Consider the following 22,319-nt stretch of genomic DNA (forward strand, 5'->3'; position numbering starts at 1 on the left):
TACACGATGTGTCTATACTGAAAAATCATTGGTGGCTGAAGTGTCACGAGGAAGTGTAAGAAATTGAATTCATTGATAAGCCAACTTTATATCACGGGAGCTGTCCGTGGTGCTGTTCTTGCGCATCACCAAATACTGTAGCCTTATCTTTGACAGCCTGGCATTGCAAGTTGCCTCAGGAAATAACCATATACATACTTTGAGAAAATGGGGGTATTTGGAAAAAACTCAAGTCAATGTTTTTGTTGTTGAGGATGATGATTTTTGGTCAATGGATAAGTCCCACGCGTCTTATTCAAATATATTATGTGTAAATTCTAATAGTGCTCAGTACGTCATGATGAGCCTCCACCTAGCCTCTAACCCCAGTCATCTCACGCTAACAATCATCTTTGTCAAGGCACAAGAGCAGTCTACGGCTATCCATCCGGGAACTTAAACGTAATTGAAATGATCATCTGGTATATTTTTGGATATAGATAAGTGTAACCTGTAACAGCAAAATGAATCTACGTGGATTTCGAGCTTCGATGAGTTTTATTTTCTGCTTGAATATTATTCCAGGTAGGCTATATATTCTCTCTTTTGCTGAACTATGTACAGTTGAAAATGGTAAATTCCCAATGTACATATTTAGAAATGTATACGCTATGTTTAGTGTCTATATCAACACACACTTACAGTCCAGTCGCAATGATTGTTTCTCATTTTGTTTTTTCAGTCAACATCAGGCAATTGGTGAGTTAAATGGTTTCATGACTGGTTTAGAGTAGCCTCGACAGATAGCTTGTTGGATTTGTATTACATTAAGAGTTACTGAAGTACCTGATGTAAACTGCATTATTAATGGTCTCTTAATGATGAATCATTGTGACATCTACAGTGGTTGATTATTTCCTCTGTCCCAGTCAGATTCTGATTAGATAACCCTCACATCTGTTTCCCAGGCAGGAGGCAGGATCTCCCTGCCAGTTGTTTAGGTATCATCTTATTCACAGTACCAGTCAAAACTCTGGACACACTGACTCATTCAAGGTGTTGTTTTTTTTGTTTTTTTTTTACCATTTTCTACATTGTTGAATAATAGCGAAGACATCAAAACTATGAAATAACACATATGGAATCATGTAGTAACCAAAAAAGTGTTCAACAAATCAAAATATATTTCATATTTGAGATTCTTCAAAGTAGCCACCCTTTGCCTTGATGACAGATTTGCACACTCTTGGCATTCTCTCAACCAACTTCATGAAGTAGTCACCTGGAATGCATTTCAATGAACAGGTGTGCCTTGTTAAAAATTAAATTGTGGAATATTTTATCATATGTTATAGTTTTGATGTCTTCACTTTCTACAATGTAGAAAATAGTAAAAATAAAGAAAAACTCTGGAATGAGTAGGTGTGTCCAAACTGTTTACTGGTACTGTACATTAATCCTGTGGCCCTTTTCTACGGCCTCCTCAAAAGGCTTTATTGAAACAGTGAAGCAGGGTAACATCTGGATCACCCAAATCCACTGAGATCACTGTAATCAGTTGCTTCTGGCAGTGTTCTGAACTCAATTATGTTTGTCAAGAATTTGAAATGAATTCTCTCAACAAAAAAAACAACATCATTTAATACATGGGAAAACCATATATTCTCATAACAACATAATAATACAAAGAAACAGGATCAAAGATTGGAGAGAAAATGAAACGGTACAGTAAATTCCAAGTATGCAGATGATTGCTGTATTTTGTTGAAAACTCATCCAAATATTATTTGATCTTTCTATACAAATGTAGGGAAAAAATCAGCATAAAGGACTTTAGGGTGGCAGGTAGCCTAGCATTTAGAGCATTGGGCCGATAACCAAAAGGTTGCTGATTCGAATACCCATGCAAACAAGGTGAAAAATCTGTTGATGTACCCTTGAGCTAGAAATGATCCCTAGTTTGCTCCAGGGGTGCCATGCTACTACGGCTGACCCTGTAAAACAACACATTACACTGCACCGATCCAACTTATGTGACAACAAAAAAACACTTTTTTTTATGCATGCATTTAACCTACAAGAACAGGGTACAGTATGTCTATTAGAGTGTATTATAGCCTATCTGTGTTTATTTTCTCTGGTGGTATTATATGGCAAATGTCCCATGGATTAGGGCGTGTATCAACCTATCCCTGCTTGGGGTCAACAGATGCCTCAGCTGCATCTGCTGGCTCATAATGGAAGCTTTGCTTGATCTCTTACTATAGCATCAGAAGCGTAATCTACTCCCAAATCCCCCTATGTCCTAGTGTTCTGCACCCTCTGCCATGTGTTCACATGTTCTCTGACACGCTAAGATTTTTACCCATGAACAGGTAACTGCCAAAATAAAGGAAACACATGAGTAGATGAGGGATACAAATTACTGTATATTGTATGCAGGTGCTTCCACACAGGTGCTGTTCCTGAGTTAATTAAGCAATTAACACCCCATCATGCTTAGGGTCATGTAAGCATGGTGGGATGTGTCTCTCTGTATATGTGTGTGTGTGTGTGTGTGTCACCAGATTTAAACCCAATTGAACACTTATGGGAAGTTCTGAAGTGGCTCATGAGAGCATTTTCCACCACCGTCAACAAAACACCAAAGGATGGAATATCTAATGGAAGAATGGGTATACATTTCTCCAATAGAGTTCCAGACACTTGTAGAATCTATGCTAAGGCGCATTGAAGCTGTTCAGGTGTCTCGGCTATTAAGACTTTATGTTGGTGTTTCCTTTATTTTGTCAGTTACCTGTATTTAACTTTGTTCTGGCTGACATCAGGTTGTCACAGATTGTAATTTTTTAATAAATGTATGAAAATTATGTAGTGCTCACTAAATTAAAATAAATTGATTGTGTTTTGGTTTTTAGCTGAGAATGATGTTCTTTCTTAAACATTTTTAAATGACATACTAGTCATTTTAGTCATTTAGCAGATACTGTTCTCTATGCCCTGTCCTAGCCTGTTGGAGTGCTCATGGGAAGTATGCCCAGAAGCTGCTGAATGATTGGTTTACTAACCACCAGTGCCCTGAGACCTGTAGAGGAAACAGAAAACATCCTCAATGTGATCCTGCAGATCACCCTCTCACAGATCATTGACATGGTAACAGCTTTCTTAAGTTTAAACTATGGCTATTTCAGCAATACAACAATAATAAAGAGATTCACAAAAATATCTGAAAAAAACCTCATACATTCACATTTGGCATTTGAAATAGACGTCATATTCTAAGTGCTAAGTTAATAACTAGTGAAATGAAGCCATTGTTCACCATGTTCCCTCTATTGCAGGATGAACATAACCAGATCTTGACAGCATATTTGTGGATAGACTCATACCTCACCTGGAGTAAAGATGATTATGATGGACTTGATGCCATCCGTATACCCAGTCGTTATATATGGAGACCTGATATTGTCTTTTATAACAAGTAGGTCGGACTGGTATTGAGCTCTGTTGCTCCCACAATCCATTCCACACATCAACGTTGTTGTCAGTCTGAAGGCACAAGCTGAACACTCCTTGAAGACATTTATTCATGGGAGTGTTCTGGCCGTTTTCTGCTTTTTAAACACTACTGTATGTACTGGGAATCTGGGAAGTAACTGGCGGCAGGTAGCCTAGCGGTTAGTGTTCAGCCAATAACTGAAAGGTCGCAAGTTTGAATAGCCGATCCGAAAAGGTGAAACATCTGTCGATGTGCCCTTGAGCAAAGCACTTAACACAAATCTGCTCCACTAGTGCTGTACAATTGTTGCTGAGCCTGAAAAACAACACATTTCACTGCACCTATGTGACAATAAAACATCAAGGTTATAAAATGCAGAAACAAAGTGGAGTCAACCCTTAAAATAGCTATCTCTTTTCATAACCGGTCCACTCTTCTTCCATTGATTTTCTTGTGTCTTTGGCTAGTTCTGCTAGTTCTGCTAGTCCTGCTAGTTCTGCTAGTTCTGCTAGTCCTGCTAGTCATGCCTGGTTGGTCCTGCTGATAATGCCTGGTTGGTCCTGCTAGTCATGCTTGGTTGGTCCTGCTAGTTATGCCTGGTTGGTCCTGCTAGTCATGCCTGGCTTGTCCTGCTAGTCATGCCTGGTTGATCCTGCTAGTCATGCCTGGTTGGTCCTGCTAGTCATGCCTGGTTGGTCCTGCTAGTCATGCCTGATTGGTCCTGCTGGTAATGCCTGGTTGGTCCTGCTGGTATTGCCTGGTTGGTCCTGCTGGTAACACCTTAAATTCCCATGCAGGGATGATAAAACAGAAAGTAATAGTTGATTTAAGCTTTTTTGGTTAATTTATCAACATTTAATAACACATGAAAATCAATTATGTTTGTGACATTTAAAAACACTTAAATAATCAGAGTATCACAATATCCAGTGCTTAATTTGTAAATCGGGAGGTTCCGGGACAAAAAGTGAGAGCGACATGGGGATTTCTAAGGTACCAGAACGAATAAGAAAAAACAATCACCTTTATATTAAAGCACAGCATGCATACTATCGCATGTGCGTAGTGACGTAGAGCAGTAGAGTAGAGGCACTTACAAAAGTTGCACACATTGGGAAAATTATTTGTAGCCTTTTTATAAACGTATTTCATGCAATTCTACGTAATTTTGCATGACTGACAGAATCTTTGACACTGACAAACTGAGAATATGAGATCAGTGAAAACGACCTTGTCTTGAATCCATCAACAACCTTTGCCTAGGAAATTCCTAAAAATGCTTTCCAGTTTCACTGACTGAACCAATGATGCGCTCATGCCAAGTGTTTCGCTCTTTCTCTTTGGTAAAAAAATATTTGGATGTTGATCAAATATTTTGGTAGCCTACAGCAGCATAGTGTTCACTTTTCGGCAGGAGCCAATTGCTTTCCAACCTGTGCTTCCCCTTGACTGTATTTGAAATATTGCGAAAAAACGTTTTTGTCTGCATGCTGTTTTTTCACGGACAGATATGCCTCGCGTTCCCTACTGTAGATTATTCGTTATTACTGGGCTACAATCCACAGCTAGGCTATTTTAAAAAAAAGCTATTGATCCTTGGTGGCTAGATTATAGGCCTTCTCGTGGTGTAGTAGGCTATTCTGAATTATTTCATTAACAGACAGCAGTAATTCTATAATTTTGACAAATGTATTTATCGGGGGTGCTGCAGTTCCTTCAGAACCATTCGCGTGGCAATGGTTCTATCAGGAAACAATTATAAGGTGCATGAGAGATGAGAGTTGCAGGCTCATGTCTATCAGAGATGGAGAGAGCATGGAAAGTTACTCTAATTCTAGTTATGTGAGAGACAGAGGTGCGCTTCTCACATAGGCACGGCCAAGCGTTGGTCTCACACATCGCTTACAATGTTGAGCAAACCATAAACCCTGACCGGCCCGACCCAAAACTACTCTAGAATATTAGGCCCGGGATGAAAATGTACTTTTTCACATAGCATTTGTTTTGGGACAGGATAATTTACGAAGAGACGATTTGAATGAACTTTGACCGCATTTAATTGTAATTTTTACATTGAAAAAAGTGCCAATTATTTTTCATGCCATGAGAGGTACCGGATCCGGTCAAATAGGTACCGGAACAAAATAGTCCAAAACGGAGAGGTGCCGGATCCTGTTCTGTCAGGATTCGGCTGGAATTAAGCACCAACAATATCTCATCATACCATCATTTAGTGTATGTTTGATATAGTAAAAGTGACAATTCAACTTTAACATGCACATGATATTGTTAAGAGAAACAAAGATTATCACTTTCATTATTAGCTGTTATGTAAACCAGTCTTTATTGACAGTTTATGGTGGATTGAACTGTATGTGCAGATCCTGAACTGTAAATTATATGCGTTGCTTTGTTGTGCCAACTTGTATACCTTACTGATCTCACCTCTCTCCACAGAGAAATATTTCATTAGATCTGCTCAGACATCCAGCAAGTCTCCTGGCAAATTACTGCATTTTGTATAGCTGAATATTGTAATTGACTGTTTATCCCCACAACGGTTCAAACGTGTCCCTGTTGTACACCATCAGAGTCGCCCTTACCAGAACAGAGCCTTCTCAGCGCAGCCGTTATCTCTTTGTTTCTTAAACTATAGATGATGGGATTTATAACATTAGTCAGGAAGCAGTTAACAATAGATATCAAGATTATAACTTTACAGTGAATGTTTTCAGATTTGGCACTGATGTAGACGCAGGAGTGAGCGAGGTAGAAGGTGAGGACGACAGTGAGATGTGCGGAGCAGGTAGAGAAGGCTTTCATACGGCCCTCTGAAGATGCAATCTTGCAGACGGCTACAAGGATTCTGAAGTAGGACCAAATAATGACAGTGAATGGGAAATAGATCGCTAAGCACACACAAGAGCCACGTCGATCAAAAAGGTTGTGTCCGAACAGGACAGTGAAACTACAGGAGGAAGGTCACAGAACCAAAAATGCATTTTGTTGCTACAGAAGGGCAATTGTGCTGCGAAAATGACACAGAAGACAGGTAAACTGAGTCCAGATGCCCGTGCCGCTGGAGTCAACAGACTGCACTGTCTCTAAAATAATGCTGCTGTAACGTAAGGGATTGGAGATGGCGACATAGCGGTCATAGGCCATGACACACAGCAGCATGCTCTCGACGGTTTGAAATGACAAATACACATACAACTGGAGGAAACACGCTGAGTAGGAGATCGTTACGTCATTCCACAAACTCACTGCTATCATTTTAGGCAGAACACTGGTCGATATCACAGTGTCTACGAGGGACAGGTGGCTGAGGAAAATGTACATGGCTGACTGCAATAATTACTTTATTCTATGCCGCCCTTCCCATGTTGCATTATTATGTATGCCTCTGATTGAGAGGGGTTTGGGTTAAATGCAGAAAAAACATTTCAGCTGAATGCATTCAGTTGTACAACTGAGAAGGTATCCTCCTTTCCCTTATGACTGGAGCACATTGTTTCTGATTAATGATGTCCAACACTTCATTTTGATCCTCTAAAATGTCTATATGCATTGATAAATGTTCAACAAACTCCATTGGCTAGTTAGATATTAACTGCAAATGTTGATATAAAACAAACAGTTGTGTTGCCAGCAGGGAGTTGTACATGTCCTTTTAAATGATGTCACGCCCTGACCTTATAGATCCTTATTATTCTCTATGTTTGGTTAGGTCAGGGTGTGACTCGGGTGGGAAAGTCTGTTTTCTATTTCTTTGTTTTGGCCGAGTGTGGTTCCCAGTCAGAGGCAGCCATCTATCGTTGTCTCTGATTGGGGATCATATATAAGTTGTCGTTTTCCGTTTGGGTTTTGTGGGATCTTGTTTTCTGTTTAGTGTCTTTACCTGACAGAACTGTACGCTTTCGTTTTCACTTTGGTTATTTTGTTTGAATGTTTTTTTTACCCAAAATGTAGAGACATTGGTTTTACCCAAAATGTAGAGACATTGGTTTTACCCAAAATGTAGAGACATTGGTTTTACCCAAAATGTAGAGACATTGGTTTTACCCAAAATGTAGAGACTTTGGTTTTACCCAAAATGTAGAGACATTGGTTTTACCCAAAATGTATAGACATTGGTTTTACCCAAAATGTAGAGACATTGGTTTTACCCAAAATGAATAGACATTGGTTTTACCCAAAATGTAGAGACATTGGTTTTACCCAAAATGTAGAGACATTGGTTTTACCCAAAATGTAGAGACTTTGGTTTTACCCAAAATGTAGAGACATTGGTTTTACCTTGCGGAGTAACCTTTTACCATGTCTAAGTAACAGAATCATATTCTCCAATTCAGACCTGCCCATTCATTGTTAAATAATAACATCTATAAACTATCAAAATAAAGGAAGTTGCACACTCCATATACAAACCCCCAGCAACTCATTGGTATTTACCAACGTTTCGGCATCACTCTATGTTCCTCAGGGTCAATAATAATGAGATGTAAACATGGTGCATTATGGAATAACTGTATTGAAGACAGGAGTTTCAGGACAGAAGCCTGTGTTTGTCCCTGAAACTGTAAACACGTGGATTCACAAGAGGAGGTAAAACATAGTTGACAATAGACATCAAGATGATGACATTGAGATGAATATGATATGATTTAGCACAGATGTAGACACATGAATAATCAACGTAGAAGGTAATGACAGCAATGAGATGAGAGGAGCCCTTCAGATGTGGCAATTTTGCAAACGATTTGATGATTTTACAATATAACCAAATTATGACAGTGAATGGAACATACTGTACATCACAAATAAAGCACATGCGAGGACTAAATCTATCAAAAATATTGTTTCCAACTTGACAATGTCGCAATCGGAGGATAATCACAAAACCAATACATTATCTGATGACTACTGAAAGGTAGTTTTGATGCAAGAATGACATTCAATGCTGGAAGCCCATGTTGTTGAGGCCAGGAACATATACCTCGATGGTCATGATGCTGTTGAGGCGTAAAGGATTGCAGATAGCAACATAGCAGTCGTAGGTCACAGCACATAGAAGGAATCCCTCTGTAGTTTGAAATGTCAAATAGGTATGTATCTGCAAGAAGTGACCTACAAATGAAATGGACACATCCACAAGCACACTGATATCATTTTAGGTAGAACACTGGTGGTGATCACAAAATTGGTGAGAGACAGATTACAGAGGAAAATACACACTGATGTGTGAAGTTTGGAGTGATGATCACCAGAGTGATGAACATGTTGTTGCCGATGACGAACATGATGTATACCAACAGAAGAAAGATGGCCAGCTCTGTGTAGATCTCCTTGAGACCCAGTTCCCGTCCATCTAACAGGACATCTGAAAACAGGCTCACGTTGAACTCCAGTGGTTGAAAACGTCTGAAAACGTCTGAAAAACATCATGAGAGGAATGAGATTTTCATCTAAGAGCATGCATCCACGAAGCACTGTCTAAAACACATACTGGTATATATTTACATAGCATATAGTTGGACACAGTGTAACTTAAAGGAACAGATTGTTAAGTTGTATAGTTGTTATGACATTATTATGAACATGTCAAACATCTGTATGCAGTAGTTTCACATGCACACAGACACACAGACAGACAGACACACAGACAGACACACACACAGACACACAGACACAATACAAAACATTAAGAACACCTGCTTTTTCCATGACATAGACTGATCAGGTGAATCCAGAGGAAAGCTATGATCCCTTATTGATGTCACTTGTTAAATTAACCTCAATCAGTGTAGGTGAAGTGGGGAGACAGGTTAAAGAAGGATATTTAAGTCTTGAGACAATGGAGACATGGATTGTGTAGTGTATGTGTGCTATTCAGAGGGTCAATGGGCAAGACCAAAATATTTAAGTGCCTTTGAACGGGGTATGGTAGTAGATGCCAGGCGCAACGGTTTGTGTCAAGAACTGCAACGCTGCTGGAATTTTCACAATCAACAGTTTCCCGTGTGAATCAAAAATGGTCCACCACCCAAACATTGGAGTCAACATGGGCCAGCATCCCTGTGGAACACCCGACACCTTGTAGAGTCCATGCCCAACGAATTCAGGTCGTTCTGAGGGCAGGGGGGGGGGGTATACTCAGTGTATAGTGAAACTTTTTTTAAATTGAAGAGTGACTGAAGTTACATGATAACATGATGAAATAATTGACTTTTCTTAAGGCTGAGGATTATATAAGAGCTAGTTTGATAGTTGTTCAGGTAAAGAAGTTTCACCATTAGACAACACTGTAAATTCCAAAGCAAATAATTGTTTGGAATCAGTTGATAGTGAAATAGGACTCCTCTTATGTTCAATTAAGTCAAGATTCACTATTAGAAAATAAACCTTAATGTCAAGCAACAGTGTTCTTGTACAAAAACTCATATTTCTTACTTGTTTTGGGAGAAACAAGCCTGAAACCTTGACCAAAGACTACTGACACCAGGTGGAAGCAATAGGAATTGCATCCTGGGAGGTAGATATCATTATTTCCTTATACTTTCCATTGTAAGAGCATGGGCTCTCAATTTTTTTTCTGTTGGTTTTTCTTTGGATTTTCTCCTACCATATACACCACTCAAAAAATAAAGGGAACACTAAAATAACACATCCTAGATCTGAATGAATGAAATATTCTTATTAAATACTTTTTTCTTTACATAGTTGAATGGGCTGACAATAAAATCACACAAAAATTATCAATGGAAATCAAATTTATCAACCCATGGAGGTCTGGATTTGTAGTCACACTCAAAGTTTAAGTGGAAAACCACACTACAGGCTGATCCAACTTTGATGTAATGTCCTTAAAACAAGTCAAAATGAGGCTCAGTAGTGTGAGTGGCCTCCGCGTGCCTGTATGTCCTCTCTACAATGCCTGGGCATGCTTCTGATGAGGTGGTGGATGGTCTCCTGAGGGATCTCCTCCCAGACCTGGAGGAGCTCACATGTGCTCAGTGTGAACCTGCTTTCATCTGTGAAGAGCACAAGGCGCCAGTGGCGAATTTGCCAATCTTGGTGTTCTCTGGCAAATGCCAAACGTCCTGCATGGTGTTGGGCTGTAAGCACAACCCCCACCTGTGGACGTCGGGCCCTCATACCACCCTCATGGAGTCTGTTTCTGACCGTTTGAGCAGACACATGCACATTTGTGGCCTGCTGGAGGTCATTTTGCAGGGCTCTGGCAGTGCTGTCTCCTGGTAGTGCCTCCATGCTCTGGACACTACGCTGACAGACACAGCAAACCTTCTTGCCACAGATCGCATTGATGTGCTATCCTGGATTAGCTGCACTACCTGAGCCACTTGTGTGGGTTGTAGACTCTCTCATGCTACCACTAGAGTGAAAGCACCGCCAGCAATCAAAAGTGACCAAAACATCAGCCAGGAAGCATAAGAACTGAGAAGTGGTCTGTGGTCACCACCTGTGGATATATTATCGAATAGATATTTGAAAAACACCTTGAGGATTGATTATAAACAACGTTTGCCATGTTTCTGTCGATATTATGGAGCTAATTTGGAATATTGTTCGGCGTTTTCGTGACTGCAATTTCCTGGAGATTTCTCAGCCAAACGTGAAGAACAAACAGAGCTATTTCGCCTACAAAAATCATATTTTTGGTAAAAAGGAACATTGGCTATCTAACTGGGAGTCTCGTGAGTGAAAACATCTGAAGCTCATCAAAGGTAAACGATTTAATTTGATTGCTTTCCTGATTTCTGTGACCAAGTTACCTGCTGCTAGCTGGACAAAATGCTATGCTAGCCTATCGATAAAGTTACAAAAATGCTTGTCTAGCTTTGGCTGTAAAGCATATTTTGAAATTCTGAGATGACAGGGTGATTAACAAAAGGCTAAGCTGTGTCTCAATACATTTCATTTGTGATTTTTATGAATAGGTTTATTTTCTAGGAATATTTATGTTCGTTGCGTTATCCTAATTAGTGTCAGTCGATGATTACGCTCCTGCATGCGGGATGGGGAGTCACTAGAGGTTTTAAAAGGCAATGCTACCAAACACTAATTGAGTGTATGTAAACTTCTGACCCACTGGGAATTTGATGAACGAAATAACATTTTACATTCTAAAGTGGTGATCCTAACTGACCTAAGACAGGGAATATTTACTAGGATTAAATGTCAGTAATTGTGAAAAACTGTGTTTAAATGTATTTGGCTAATGTAACGACGTTCTTCGTTTGTCGAAAGAGAGTCGGACCGAAATGCAGCGTGTTGGTTACTCATGTTTTTTAATGGAACAAACGCGGTACATGAAATAACTGATACAAATACAAAAACAACAAAACGGAACGTGAAACCTAATTACAGCCTATCTGGTGAAACTACACAGAGACAGGAACAATCACCCACGAAATACAAAGTGAAACCCAGGCTACCTAAATACGGTTCCCAATTAGAGACAACGAGAATCACCTGACTCTGATTGAGAACCGCCTCAGGCAGCCAAACCTATGCAACACCCCTACTCAGCCGCAATCCCAATAACTAAAAAAACCCACTACGAAATACAACAACATAAACCCATGTCACACCCTGGCCTGACCAAATAATTAACGAAAACACAAAATACTAAGACCAAGGCGTGACAGCTAAGGTGTATGTAAACTTCCGACTTCATCTGTAACTGCCTGTAGCTCAGGACCTGAAGCAAGGATATGCATATTCTTAATACCATTTGAAAAGAAACACTTTGATGATTGTGGAAATGTGAAATGGATGTAGGAGAATTCAACACATTAGATCTGGTGAAAGATAATTCAAATAATTATATAAATTATTTTTTTGTACCATCTTTGAAACGCAAGAGAAAGGCCATAATTTATTATTCCAGCCATAGTGCAATTTAGATCTTGGCCACTAGATGGTGGCAGTGTTTGTGCAACGTTTTAGACTGATACAAAGAAGCATTGTATTTCTGTTCAAAATGTTGTATCAAGACTGCCCACAGGTCCCCAAAAATCTTGTTGCAACCCCTAGCCTGTTCAACCTCTCTTTCATATCGTCTGAGATTCCCAAAGATTGGAAGGTTGCGGTGTTCATCCCCCTCTTCAAAGGGGGAGACACTCTAGACCAGCTTTGTCTCAGGATGGTAAGTTGGTGGTTGAAGATATCCCTCCAGTGGTGTGGGGGCTGTGCTTTGGCAAAGTGGGTGGGGTTATATCCTTCCTGTTTGGCCCTGTCCGGGGGTGTCCTCGGGTGGGGCCACAGTGTCTCCTGACCCCTCCTGTCTCAGCCTCCAGTATTTATGCTGCAGTAGTTTATGTGTCGGGGGGCTGGGGTCAGTTTGTTATATCTGGAGTACTTCTCCTGTCCAATTCGGTGTCCTGTGTGAATCTAAGTGTGCGTTCTCTAATTCTCTCCTTCTCTCTCTCGGAGGACCTGAGCCCTAGGACCATGCCCCAGGACTACCTGACATGATGACTCCTTGCTGTCCCCAGTCCACCTGGCCGTGCTGCTGCTCCAGTTTCAACTGACCTGAGCCCTAGGACCATGCCCCAGGACTACTTGACATGATGACTCCTTGCTGTCCCCAGTCCACCTGGCCGTGCTGCTGCTCCAGTTTCAACTGTTCTGCCTTATTATTATTCGACCATGCTGGTCATTTATGAACATTTGAACATCTTGGCCATGTTCTGTTATAATCTCTACCCGGCACAGCCAGAAGAGGACTGGCCACCCCACATAGCCTGGTTCCTCTCTAGGTTTCTTCCTAGGTTTTGGCTTTTCTAGGGAGTTTTTCCTAGCCACCGTGCTTCTACACCTGCATTGCTTGCTGTTTGGGGTTTTAGGCTGGGTTTCTGTACAGCACTTTGAGATATAAGCTGATGTACGAAGGGCTATATAAATAAATTTGATTTGATTTGATTTAGACCCAAACTGCTGCAGACCTATATCTATTCTACCTTGCTAAGGTCTTCGAAAGCCAAGTTAACAAACAGATTACTGACCATTTCAAATCCCACGTACCTTCTCCAGCTGGTCATGGGTGCACCTCAGCCACACTCAAGGTCCTAAACGGTATCATAACTACCATCGATAAGAGACATTACTGTGCAGCCGTATTCATCGACCTGGCTAAGGCTTTCGACTCTGTCAATCACAACATTCTTATTGGCAGGCTCAACAGCCTTGATTTCTCAAATGATTGCCTCGCCTAGTTCACCAACTACTTCTCTGATAGAGTTCAGTGTGTCAAATCGGAGCGCTTGTTGTCCGGACCTCTCGCGGTCTCTATGGGGGTGCCATAGGGTTCAATTCTCGGGCAGACTCTTTTCTCTGTATACATCAATGATGTCGCTCTTGCTGCTGGGGATTCTTTGATCCACCTCTACGCAGATGACACCATTCTGTATACCTCTGGCCCTTCTTTGGATACTGTGTTAACTAACCTCCAGACGAGCTTCAATGCCATACAACTAAAAAAAAAAGCATTCCTCTTGAAGCTGGTTGAGAGAATGCCAAGAGTGCACAAAGCTGTCATCAAGGCAAAGGGTGGCTATTTCGAAGAATTTAAAATATATTTTGATTTGTTTAACACTTTTTTGGTTACTACATGATTCCATACATGTTATTTCATAGTTTTGATGTCTTCACTATTATTCTACAATGTAGAATATAGTAAAATTAATGATGCTGGCCTTTTAGGCAGATTTGCAAATAGAAAGCCATATCTCAGACTGGCCAATAACAAGAAGATTATGATGGGCAAAAGAACACAGACACTGGACAGAGGAACTCTGCCTCGAAGGCCAGTATTGCGGAGTCGCCTCTTCACTGTTGACAATGAGACTGGTATTTTGTGGGTACTATTTAATGAAGCTGCCAGTTGAGGATTTGTGAGGCTTTTGTTTCTCAAACTAGACACTCTAATGTACTTGTCCTCATGTTCAGTTGTGCACCGGGGCCTCCCACTACTCTTTCTATTCTGGTTAGAGCAAGTTTGCGCTGTTCTGTGAAGGGAGTAGTACACAGCATTGTACGAGATTTTCAGTTTCTTGGCAATCTCTCGCATGGAATAGCTTTCATTTCTCAGAACAAGAATAGACTGACGAGTTTCAGAAGAAAATTCTTTGATTCCGGCCATTTTGAGCCTGTAATCGAACCCACAAATGCTGATGCTTCAGATACTCAACTAGTCTAAAGAAGGACAGTTTTGTTGCTTCTTTAATCAGCAAAACAGTTTTCAGCTGTGCTAACATAAACGCAAAAGGGTTTTCTAATGATCAATTAGCCTTTTAAAATGATAAACTTGGATTAGCTAGCACAACGTGCCATTGAAACACAGGAGTGATAGTTGCTGACAATGGGCATCTGCACGCCTATGTAGATATCCATTTAAAAAATCAGCCATTTCCAGCTACAGTAGTCATTTACAACATTAACAATGTCTATACTGTATTTCTGATCAATTTGATGTTATTTTAATTTTATTTAAAAAAATGTGCATTTCTTCCAAAAACAAGGACATTTCTTATTGACCCCAAACTTTTGAACGGTTGTGTATATTATTTGATTTTTTTGTACATTTCAGAATACATTGTAATATATAATAATATTTTTACTTGGGCTATCAAATAATGGTCATATAGATACAAAAGGCACCAGTGATCCAGGGCCTTTTCCTCTGACACAGTTCCTGCAGTCCTTCTGGTAATCCCTCTCACAGAAGCAGAGCCAGGCAAATGATGTTCATGTCTGTCTGTTTACCAAAAACATCACAAGAGGGACAGAGAGTGAGCTCCAAAAGTTAGGGAAAATTACACATTTTTTTATGTTTTGGCTCTGTACTTTGGATTTGAAACGATGACTCTGATGTTAAAGTGCAGACCGTCAGCTTTATTTTGAGGGTATTTTCATCCACACCAGGTGAACCGTTTAGAAATTACAGCACTTTTTCTACATTTCAAGGGACCAAAAGTATTGGGTTAAATTCACTTATATGTGTATTAAAGTAGTCAAAAGTTAAGTATTTGGTCCAATATTCATAGCATGTAAAATGACATCCATCTTGTGACTCTACTAATTTGTTGGATGTATTTGCTGTTTGCTTTGGTTCTCAGATGTGTCTCAGATGTTATTGTGCCCAATAGAAATTAATGGAAAATAATGTATTGTGCAATTTTGGAGTAACTTTTATTGCAAATAGAAATATAATATGTTTCTAGATACATTAATGTGGATGATTATGGATAATCCTGAATGAATCGTGAATAATGATGAGTGAGAAAGTTACAGATGCACAAACATCATACCCCCCCCCCCAAAAAAAGCATGTCTGTACGTAACTATTTATATTTTTGACAACTTTTAGTGCACTCGACTCCTAAAGGAAATTATATACTTTTTACACCATACATTTTCACTGACACCCAAAAGTATTACATTTTGAATGCTGGGCAGGACAGGAAAATGGTCCAATTCACACACGTGTCAAGAGAACATCCCTGCTGCCTCTGATCTGGCGGACTCTCTAAACACAAATATTTTTTTTGTAAATTATGTCTGAGAGTTGGAGTGTGCCCCAATCAGCAAATGAAAACAAACTAGAAAATGGTGGCGTCTGGTTTGCTTAATATAAGGAATTTAACTTTTGATACTTAAATATATTTTTTGCAATTACATTTACTTCTGATACTTAAGTACATTTAACCAAGTACGTTTAGACTTTTACTCAAGTGGTATTTTACTGGTTGACTTTCACCTTTACTTGAGAAATGTGGATGCAACTTATTATGTGACCTGTTAAGCTCATGTTTACTTGTGAACTTATTTAGGCTTGCCATAGCAAAGGGCTTGAATATTATTTTTATTCATATGTAAAGATTTCTAAAAACATATTTCCAGTTTGACATTATGGGGTATTGTGTGTAGGCTAGTGACACCAAATCTCAAATGAATCTATTTTAAATTCAGGCTTTAACACAACAAAATGTGGAAAAAGTCAAGTGGCGTGAGTACTTCCTGAAGGCCCTGTATATTAAAAGTATAAAGTATGTAAACATTATTACATTATTTAATGACTACTGTATGTACATAGCGCAGCAGTCTCTAAGGTGCAGGGTAGAGTACCTGTTGGTAGCCGATAAGTGACAGTGTCTAAAGTTAGGGACAGGGCGGAGACTAAAGATGGAAGCTCTTTATCAGTATCTCTGTTCCAGGTTGGCTCTATAGAGTGAATCCGTTACAGGTGAGTGGAATTTCTGGCCATCAGTGACAATCTCTCAATTCACCTGAAAACCAGACCTTCAGGCTTGGATTTGCAGACCTTCAGGCTTGGATTTGCAGACCTTCAGGCTTGGATTTGAGCATCCCTGCAACTTCCCTCTGCGTTTTCAGCTAACAGACACAAGAGGTCTCAATTGAGATACCACTTTGACTGGCAACAAGGTAACGACTAAGCACAGACAGGAAAGCCTGATTACCAACGTATGCTCATCATCACCTTTACGGTTCCCTCATTCATACCTCCTAATATCTGACAGAACATAACCATTAAAGGGTAATAAAAACAATTATTTAAACTTCATATTCATCATCTCCATCACCACCCCAACATCAAAATATGTGAAAATGGCAAAACATAACCTTTAGAGGGAAATATTGCAATTGCTGCCACAACTATTTCTGCTCATTGCCTGCACATAATTGGTTCAAATCACAAGATACACAGGAGATGACATCATCAGAAACACCTATGTTCCATCTTTTTGACTACAACACATAGAAATGCTCCATTTTCACATACTGTATGTTGATTTTGGGCTAGAGATGATGAATATGTTAGAAAAGTACCTTGAACACGGCTTTTAAGACTTGTATGTGTTGAAATACGAACCATTTAATTTTGGCGGTTTTAGGACCAGAATAATCAAGCCTGTCGATTTGATTTACAAAGTAATATCTGTATTATGAGTGTGTAACTTTCCGACAGAGTATTTGTATAATTTTCTGCCTCAATGACTTTGTTTGCAAGCCGTAGATAATGGGATTAAAATGAGCAGGGACGACATGAAATAGAACAGAAGCCAGTTTTCTCAAATATGGATAGTCTGGAAAGCGATGCAGTATGATGGTTAGAAACCCACTCCACAGCATAATGAGATACACCACCAGGTGGCTTGCACAGGTCTGCAACGCTCTGTTGTTCAGCTCCTTGCTTTTCTTGGTCCAGCAAATCACAGCAATCCTGATATAAGTGACAGCGATGCTTCCCATTGATGAAGTAAAGAGCAGCACAGTGAAAAAGAGTCCATAGATGTTGTTGATTGAAACGTTCTCACAGGATAGCTTGAACAATGAAGCATTGTCACAATAAGCATTCTGAATGATTGAACTGCAGCGTGAAAGCCTCATGGTGAGACCCAGTAGGACAGACACTAACACAAGGGAAGCCCCCCAAGCAGACACAGACAGCGTAACTAAAGTTTTGGTTGTCATTATGGACGTGTACCTTAATGGGTAACATATGGCCACATACCTGTCAAAGGCCATAATGATCAGTATCATATGTGAAGCTGATCCAAACGTGTGACTGAAAAAGGCCTGAGCAACACATTGACTGTACGTGATAAACCTCTCAGTTGAAACAATGTCAGCCATGAGGCGAGGCAACAAGACAGTGTTGCCAATCAGATCATTTACAGACAGGTTACAGAAGAGGATGTACATTGGTTGGTGCAAATTTCTTTCTTTGATGATGACTACCAGGACACCAATGTTAGACAAAAGGAGGGAGAGATAAACAAACAGCATGGAGAAAAAAATTGGATACATGAATGTCTGTGAGAATTCAAAACCCTGGATTTGAAGGATATGGCTTGGAAATGACACGTTGTTGTCCATCCTGTTAGCAACGCAGGGCGAACCTGGAAAAAGAAGACATACAAATATATATAACAATTATTATTATAGGCAGCAATTGTAAATACAGCTTTTAGCACATGCTGTTTGTCTCCTTTTTTTAATGCTGCTAGTGATTTTGAATACCTCAATAATGCATTTGACAGAGTTAGTAAGAATACCACAGCTGCAATCAGTCAAGAGGAAAACCTATAGAAAGATTGTCCTCTAAAGCCATACCTTTACCTTGCTGAAGAGAGTGAGAATCCTGCCACAGGCATCGGCCACATCCTTTTTATCTAAAACACATCCTTAATTTGATGTCAATCAAGTCACGTGATTATCAACCAATGGCGGTCGGGGCCATTTATTTCTATTACAGCATATTGGATGACTGTGATTCATATTCCATTCACCTAGCTCAATGTAACATCGATAGGTTTAGGCTACTACATGATACTCTAATTTTCCCTATACCCATCATGAGGTTGCTACAACCTAGCCTATGAATGAAAGTTTACAACGTAGGTCTGCTAAATGACTTAAATGTAAATGTAAATGGTGCACAGGTCAAGAGAAGAATGAGTGTAATCAAGGTGATAGACAGTGACACATTCAGTACCGCCTTGCACACTCTTGCATATAGCTGATATAGGGTGTAATTATTAGTCCAACTGTTGCGAATAGAAGTTTCTATTGGACAAATTCAGGTATGTTTATCCCCATACCATACAGACATCAGCTGTCTGTCACATCAGCTAACCACTACACACAGCCTACATCGTTGTCACCATATTAGCTAAAGTGACGTCACAGTGAATATAACTACGAGAACTAACGTGTTAGTAAACCCACTACAATCATGCAGTCAGCAAACAGTTTAGCAGGCACACCAGCGGGCCACAGTGGCAATAAATTCATAAAACCAAAAGCTTACCTTGACTTGGAACAGTTCCAGTGTTGGATAGCCATAGCCAGCTAGCTAACATAGCATCCCTCTCTGTTTGGTGTTTGAGTGGGTTAAACTAGCTAGCTGCATTCGCTAGCTAAGTAGGTGAAAGTGAACTAAATACAATAAAATATAGCTAGCTCTCTCGCTCTCTCTCTCTCTTGATTCTCCTTTTTAAATCATTTAAAACTGTTCAACTACTGTCTTTCTCCCTCTGAGTCAGCTACCCACCACATTTTATGCAGGGCAGTGCTAGCTAGCTGTAGCTTATAATTTTACTACTGGATTCATTTTCTGATCTTTTGATTGGGTGGACAACATGTCATTTCATGCAGCAAGAGCTCTGACAGGTTGGAGGACGTCCTGCGGAGGTTGTCATAATTACTGTGTAAGTCTGTGGAATGGGATAACAACCATGAGCCTCTTAGGTTTTGTATTGAAGTCAATGTACCCAGAGGAGGATGGAAACTTGCTGTCCTCCGGCTACACCATGGTGCTACCCAACAGAGTGCTGTTGAGGCTACTATAGACCTTCATTGCAAAACAGTTAGTTTTAATTAATTATTTGGTGACGTGAATATATTTAGTATAGTTTTATCGGAAAAGGATAATGTTTTTAACATTTCACTATTTTTTTTTTTTTGCGAAACTCACTGAGGAGGATGGTGCTCCCTTTCCTCCTCTGAGGATCCTCCATTGTTATCACCATGTGAATTTTCACGTCATAGTCTCGAGCTATACTCAGGCTGATTGAAATGACAACTCATCTTGAGGCTCTTGAGAAGGAAATTGTCATGCATTAAAGATTTTGAAAATATTGTATGAGGGATTGCTAACGGAAGCCATCTGGCAACTAGATTTTGAATGATATTGTGTAGCTGTTTGTTAGCCTGGTCCTGGATCTGTTTCCACTGTCTTCATTGACTCACCATGCAGGCCAACATGGCTGGTTGGTGTGACAATTACTCCATATAGGAGTTGGATAGACAGCACAAAACGTTTTGGGACCAGACTAGCTGTGAGATCAAATACTGATATTTGATATTGATACTGTAAGTGATTGAATTATTCTGGCCTTCACCCTGCTGTAGCCAAGTATGTGTCTGAGATAATGTACATTGGTTGCTGCATTCAGTCCTTATGGTACATAGGGTTTAATTATCGGTAACCTAGACCGTGCATTCTATGCTCAATGTGTATAAATATGTAACAATATTATGGTTGGTGCCATAGGGGCGTACTGGTATACTCTCAACAATGCCTTAGATCTATCATGTTGTGCCCTCGATCAGTGAAATGACAAATGTTTCCGCCTGCCTGCAAGCCCTCTTTGAATTATATCATTTCACTGTAAATTACCCAAGTGGAGCAAGTGCATACTTCTGATATGGACAGCGGGTCAAGTGATAGTGACCTGACATTGTTTTCCGTTGTTGGTCAAGCTGTACAAGGACAAGTGGAACTAATGAGCGCCCTGATCACTATGTACTGTAACGTTGAACAAATCAGGCTAATAACAAAGGGTTCTTTACTGTATCTAAGATCCCTAAACTCTAATTCCCACCAGGGAAAGGAACGATGCAATGAAGAGGAAAACACTAGTGGATGTCAAAACAAATTAGTATAGCAACACTTTGTGTATAAAAAAGTAGGTGTGCATTATCCAAACTGTTTTATATAAAAAAACGAAGTGCTCAAACTTTTGGGGCTTGTGGGCCACGGGCCGAACAAATAGACATTATGTATTTAGAAATATAAAAGATAAACAATACCTATTTAGGGTTTTTAAACAATAGCTTTTTAATAAGGATTCGTAAAATCACACTGTAAATTGTAGCCGTATAACATGACACCTAACAACACATTCTTATTACCAGTATTAATGCCATGCTCTGGAACTTTGGCAACTACAAAGTCTTTTCCTGACACCTCCCAGTTTGGTATGGATGTGTAAACGTGTATAGTAGTTCAAATATGCATAATAATATTTTAGCAGAATCACTGTCTTACGTCAATACCCACAAAATCCCTAGTTTGATAAACCGTTTTTCAGGAAGCTGTGTGGTGCCACTTTCCCTTCCTTATTCCCCCATGTGGGCCAACCCCCTGGCAATTTGAGTTTGACCAACGAGCTTGCCATATGAGTGACAGCTAGTAAGAGGAACATCAAGCACGGACAGGAGAGGGAAAGAGAGAGCATAAACGTGGTGCACATATCTGCACATAATGTGACGTAGTATGCAATTTTAGTAGACCACTTTTGGCTTGCTACTTTCAGAACTACTGGCTAAAAAGTATACAAAAGTGCCAGAGAATCTCTTTGAAAGATGTATAAAAAGAACTACCAAATTTCAAAATTGCACCTTGTGTATTCAAATTCTCTAACTCTCAATAGAGAGTTGAGTTCCTAAAAAAATGTAAAATGTATACATATTTTACATACATAAGTCGTCACGGGCCAAAATATATTTTATTTCATATTTTTGGGGGGAACTTAGTCGGGGACTCAATTTACTACAATAAAACAAAAGAGGATTGTAAAATCAGATTCTTAACCTTCACTCATTAAATCAGATAGTCCTTTAGAATTAATTAACAAGAACTTACATCTAGTTGTATTCATGTTTTCAATCATACAATTATGAAGAATCTCCTGATGTTGTCTTTTGAGCACGACTGAAGGCTTTGTATCTTCTTCTCAGTGGATGGGCGAATTTCTACTTGAACTAATATGGTTCTGTAAAAGATCAGAACAGATCTGTCACCTAGAACATAACATCTTGTTGAGAAAACCCGATAAAGCAATGCTTAGTACTGTAAGGGATTTCCTACTTTTCTTCCAAGGAGGCGAAAAGGATCAGAGGACCAATATGCGGCGTGGTAAGTGTCCATGGTTCTTTTTAATACGTAATGTACACATGAACAACTGACTACAAAAAAAACGAGAAATGTGAAAACCCTAAACAGTCC

General features: G+C 39.7%; 1 protein-coding gene, 1 long non-coding RNA gene and 1 pseudogene across 3 annotated transcripts; 1 reads left to right on the top strand and 2 right to left on the bottom strand.

The window, feature by feature from the left end:
- Positions 1–116: 116 nt before the first annotated feature.
- LOC135546646 (uncharacterized) lies at positions 117–16,543 on the top strand. Of its 2 annotated transcripts, none has more exons than XR_010456605.1 (3): positions 117–564; positions 2,989–3,132; positions 12,938–16,543. It is a non-coding gene; the product is annotated as an uncharacterized LOC135546646 (long non-coding RNA). The 2 variants fall into 2 exon arrangements; XR_010456606.1 differs by lacking the exon at positions 12,938–16,543 and adding an exon at positions 3,321–5,128.
- LOC135545383 (olfactory receptor 10J1-like) lies at positions 6,041–11,512 on the bottom strand (annotated as a pseudogene).
- A 924-nt stretch (positions 16,544–17,467) lies between the features above and the next one.
- Positions 17,468–18,403, bottom strand: LOC135546645 (olfactory receptor 52E4-like). Its single transcript, XM_064975241.1, has one exon. The coding sequence runs from the start codon at positions 18,401–18,403 to the stop codon at positions 17,468–17,470; it is 936 nt and encodes a 311-aa protein (XP_064831313.1).
- Between the last annotated feature and the right edge of the window lie 3,916 nt (positions 18,404–22,319).

Source organism: Oncorhynchus masou, chromosome 9 (assembly GCF_036934945.1).
Source record: "Oncorhynchus masou masou isolate Uvic2021 chromosome 9, UVic_Omas_1.1, whole genome shotgun sequence".
Taxonomy (NCBI): domain Eukaryota; kingdom Metazoa; phylum Chordata; class Actinopteri; order Salmoniformes; family Salmonidae; genus Oncorhynchus; species Oncorhynchus masou.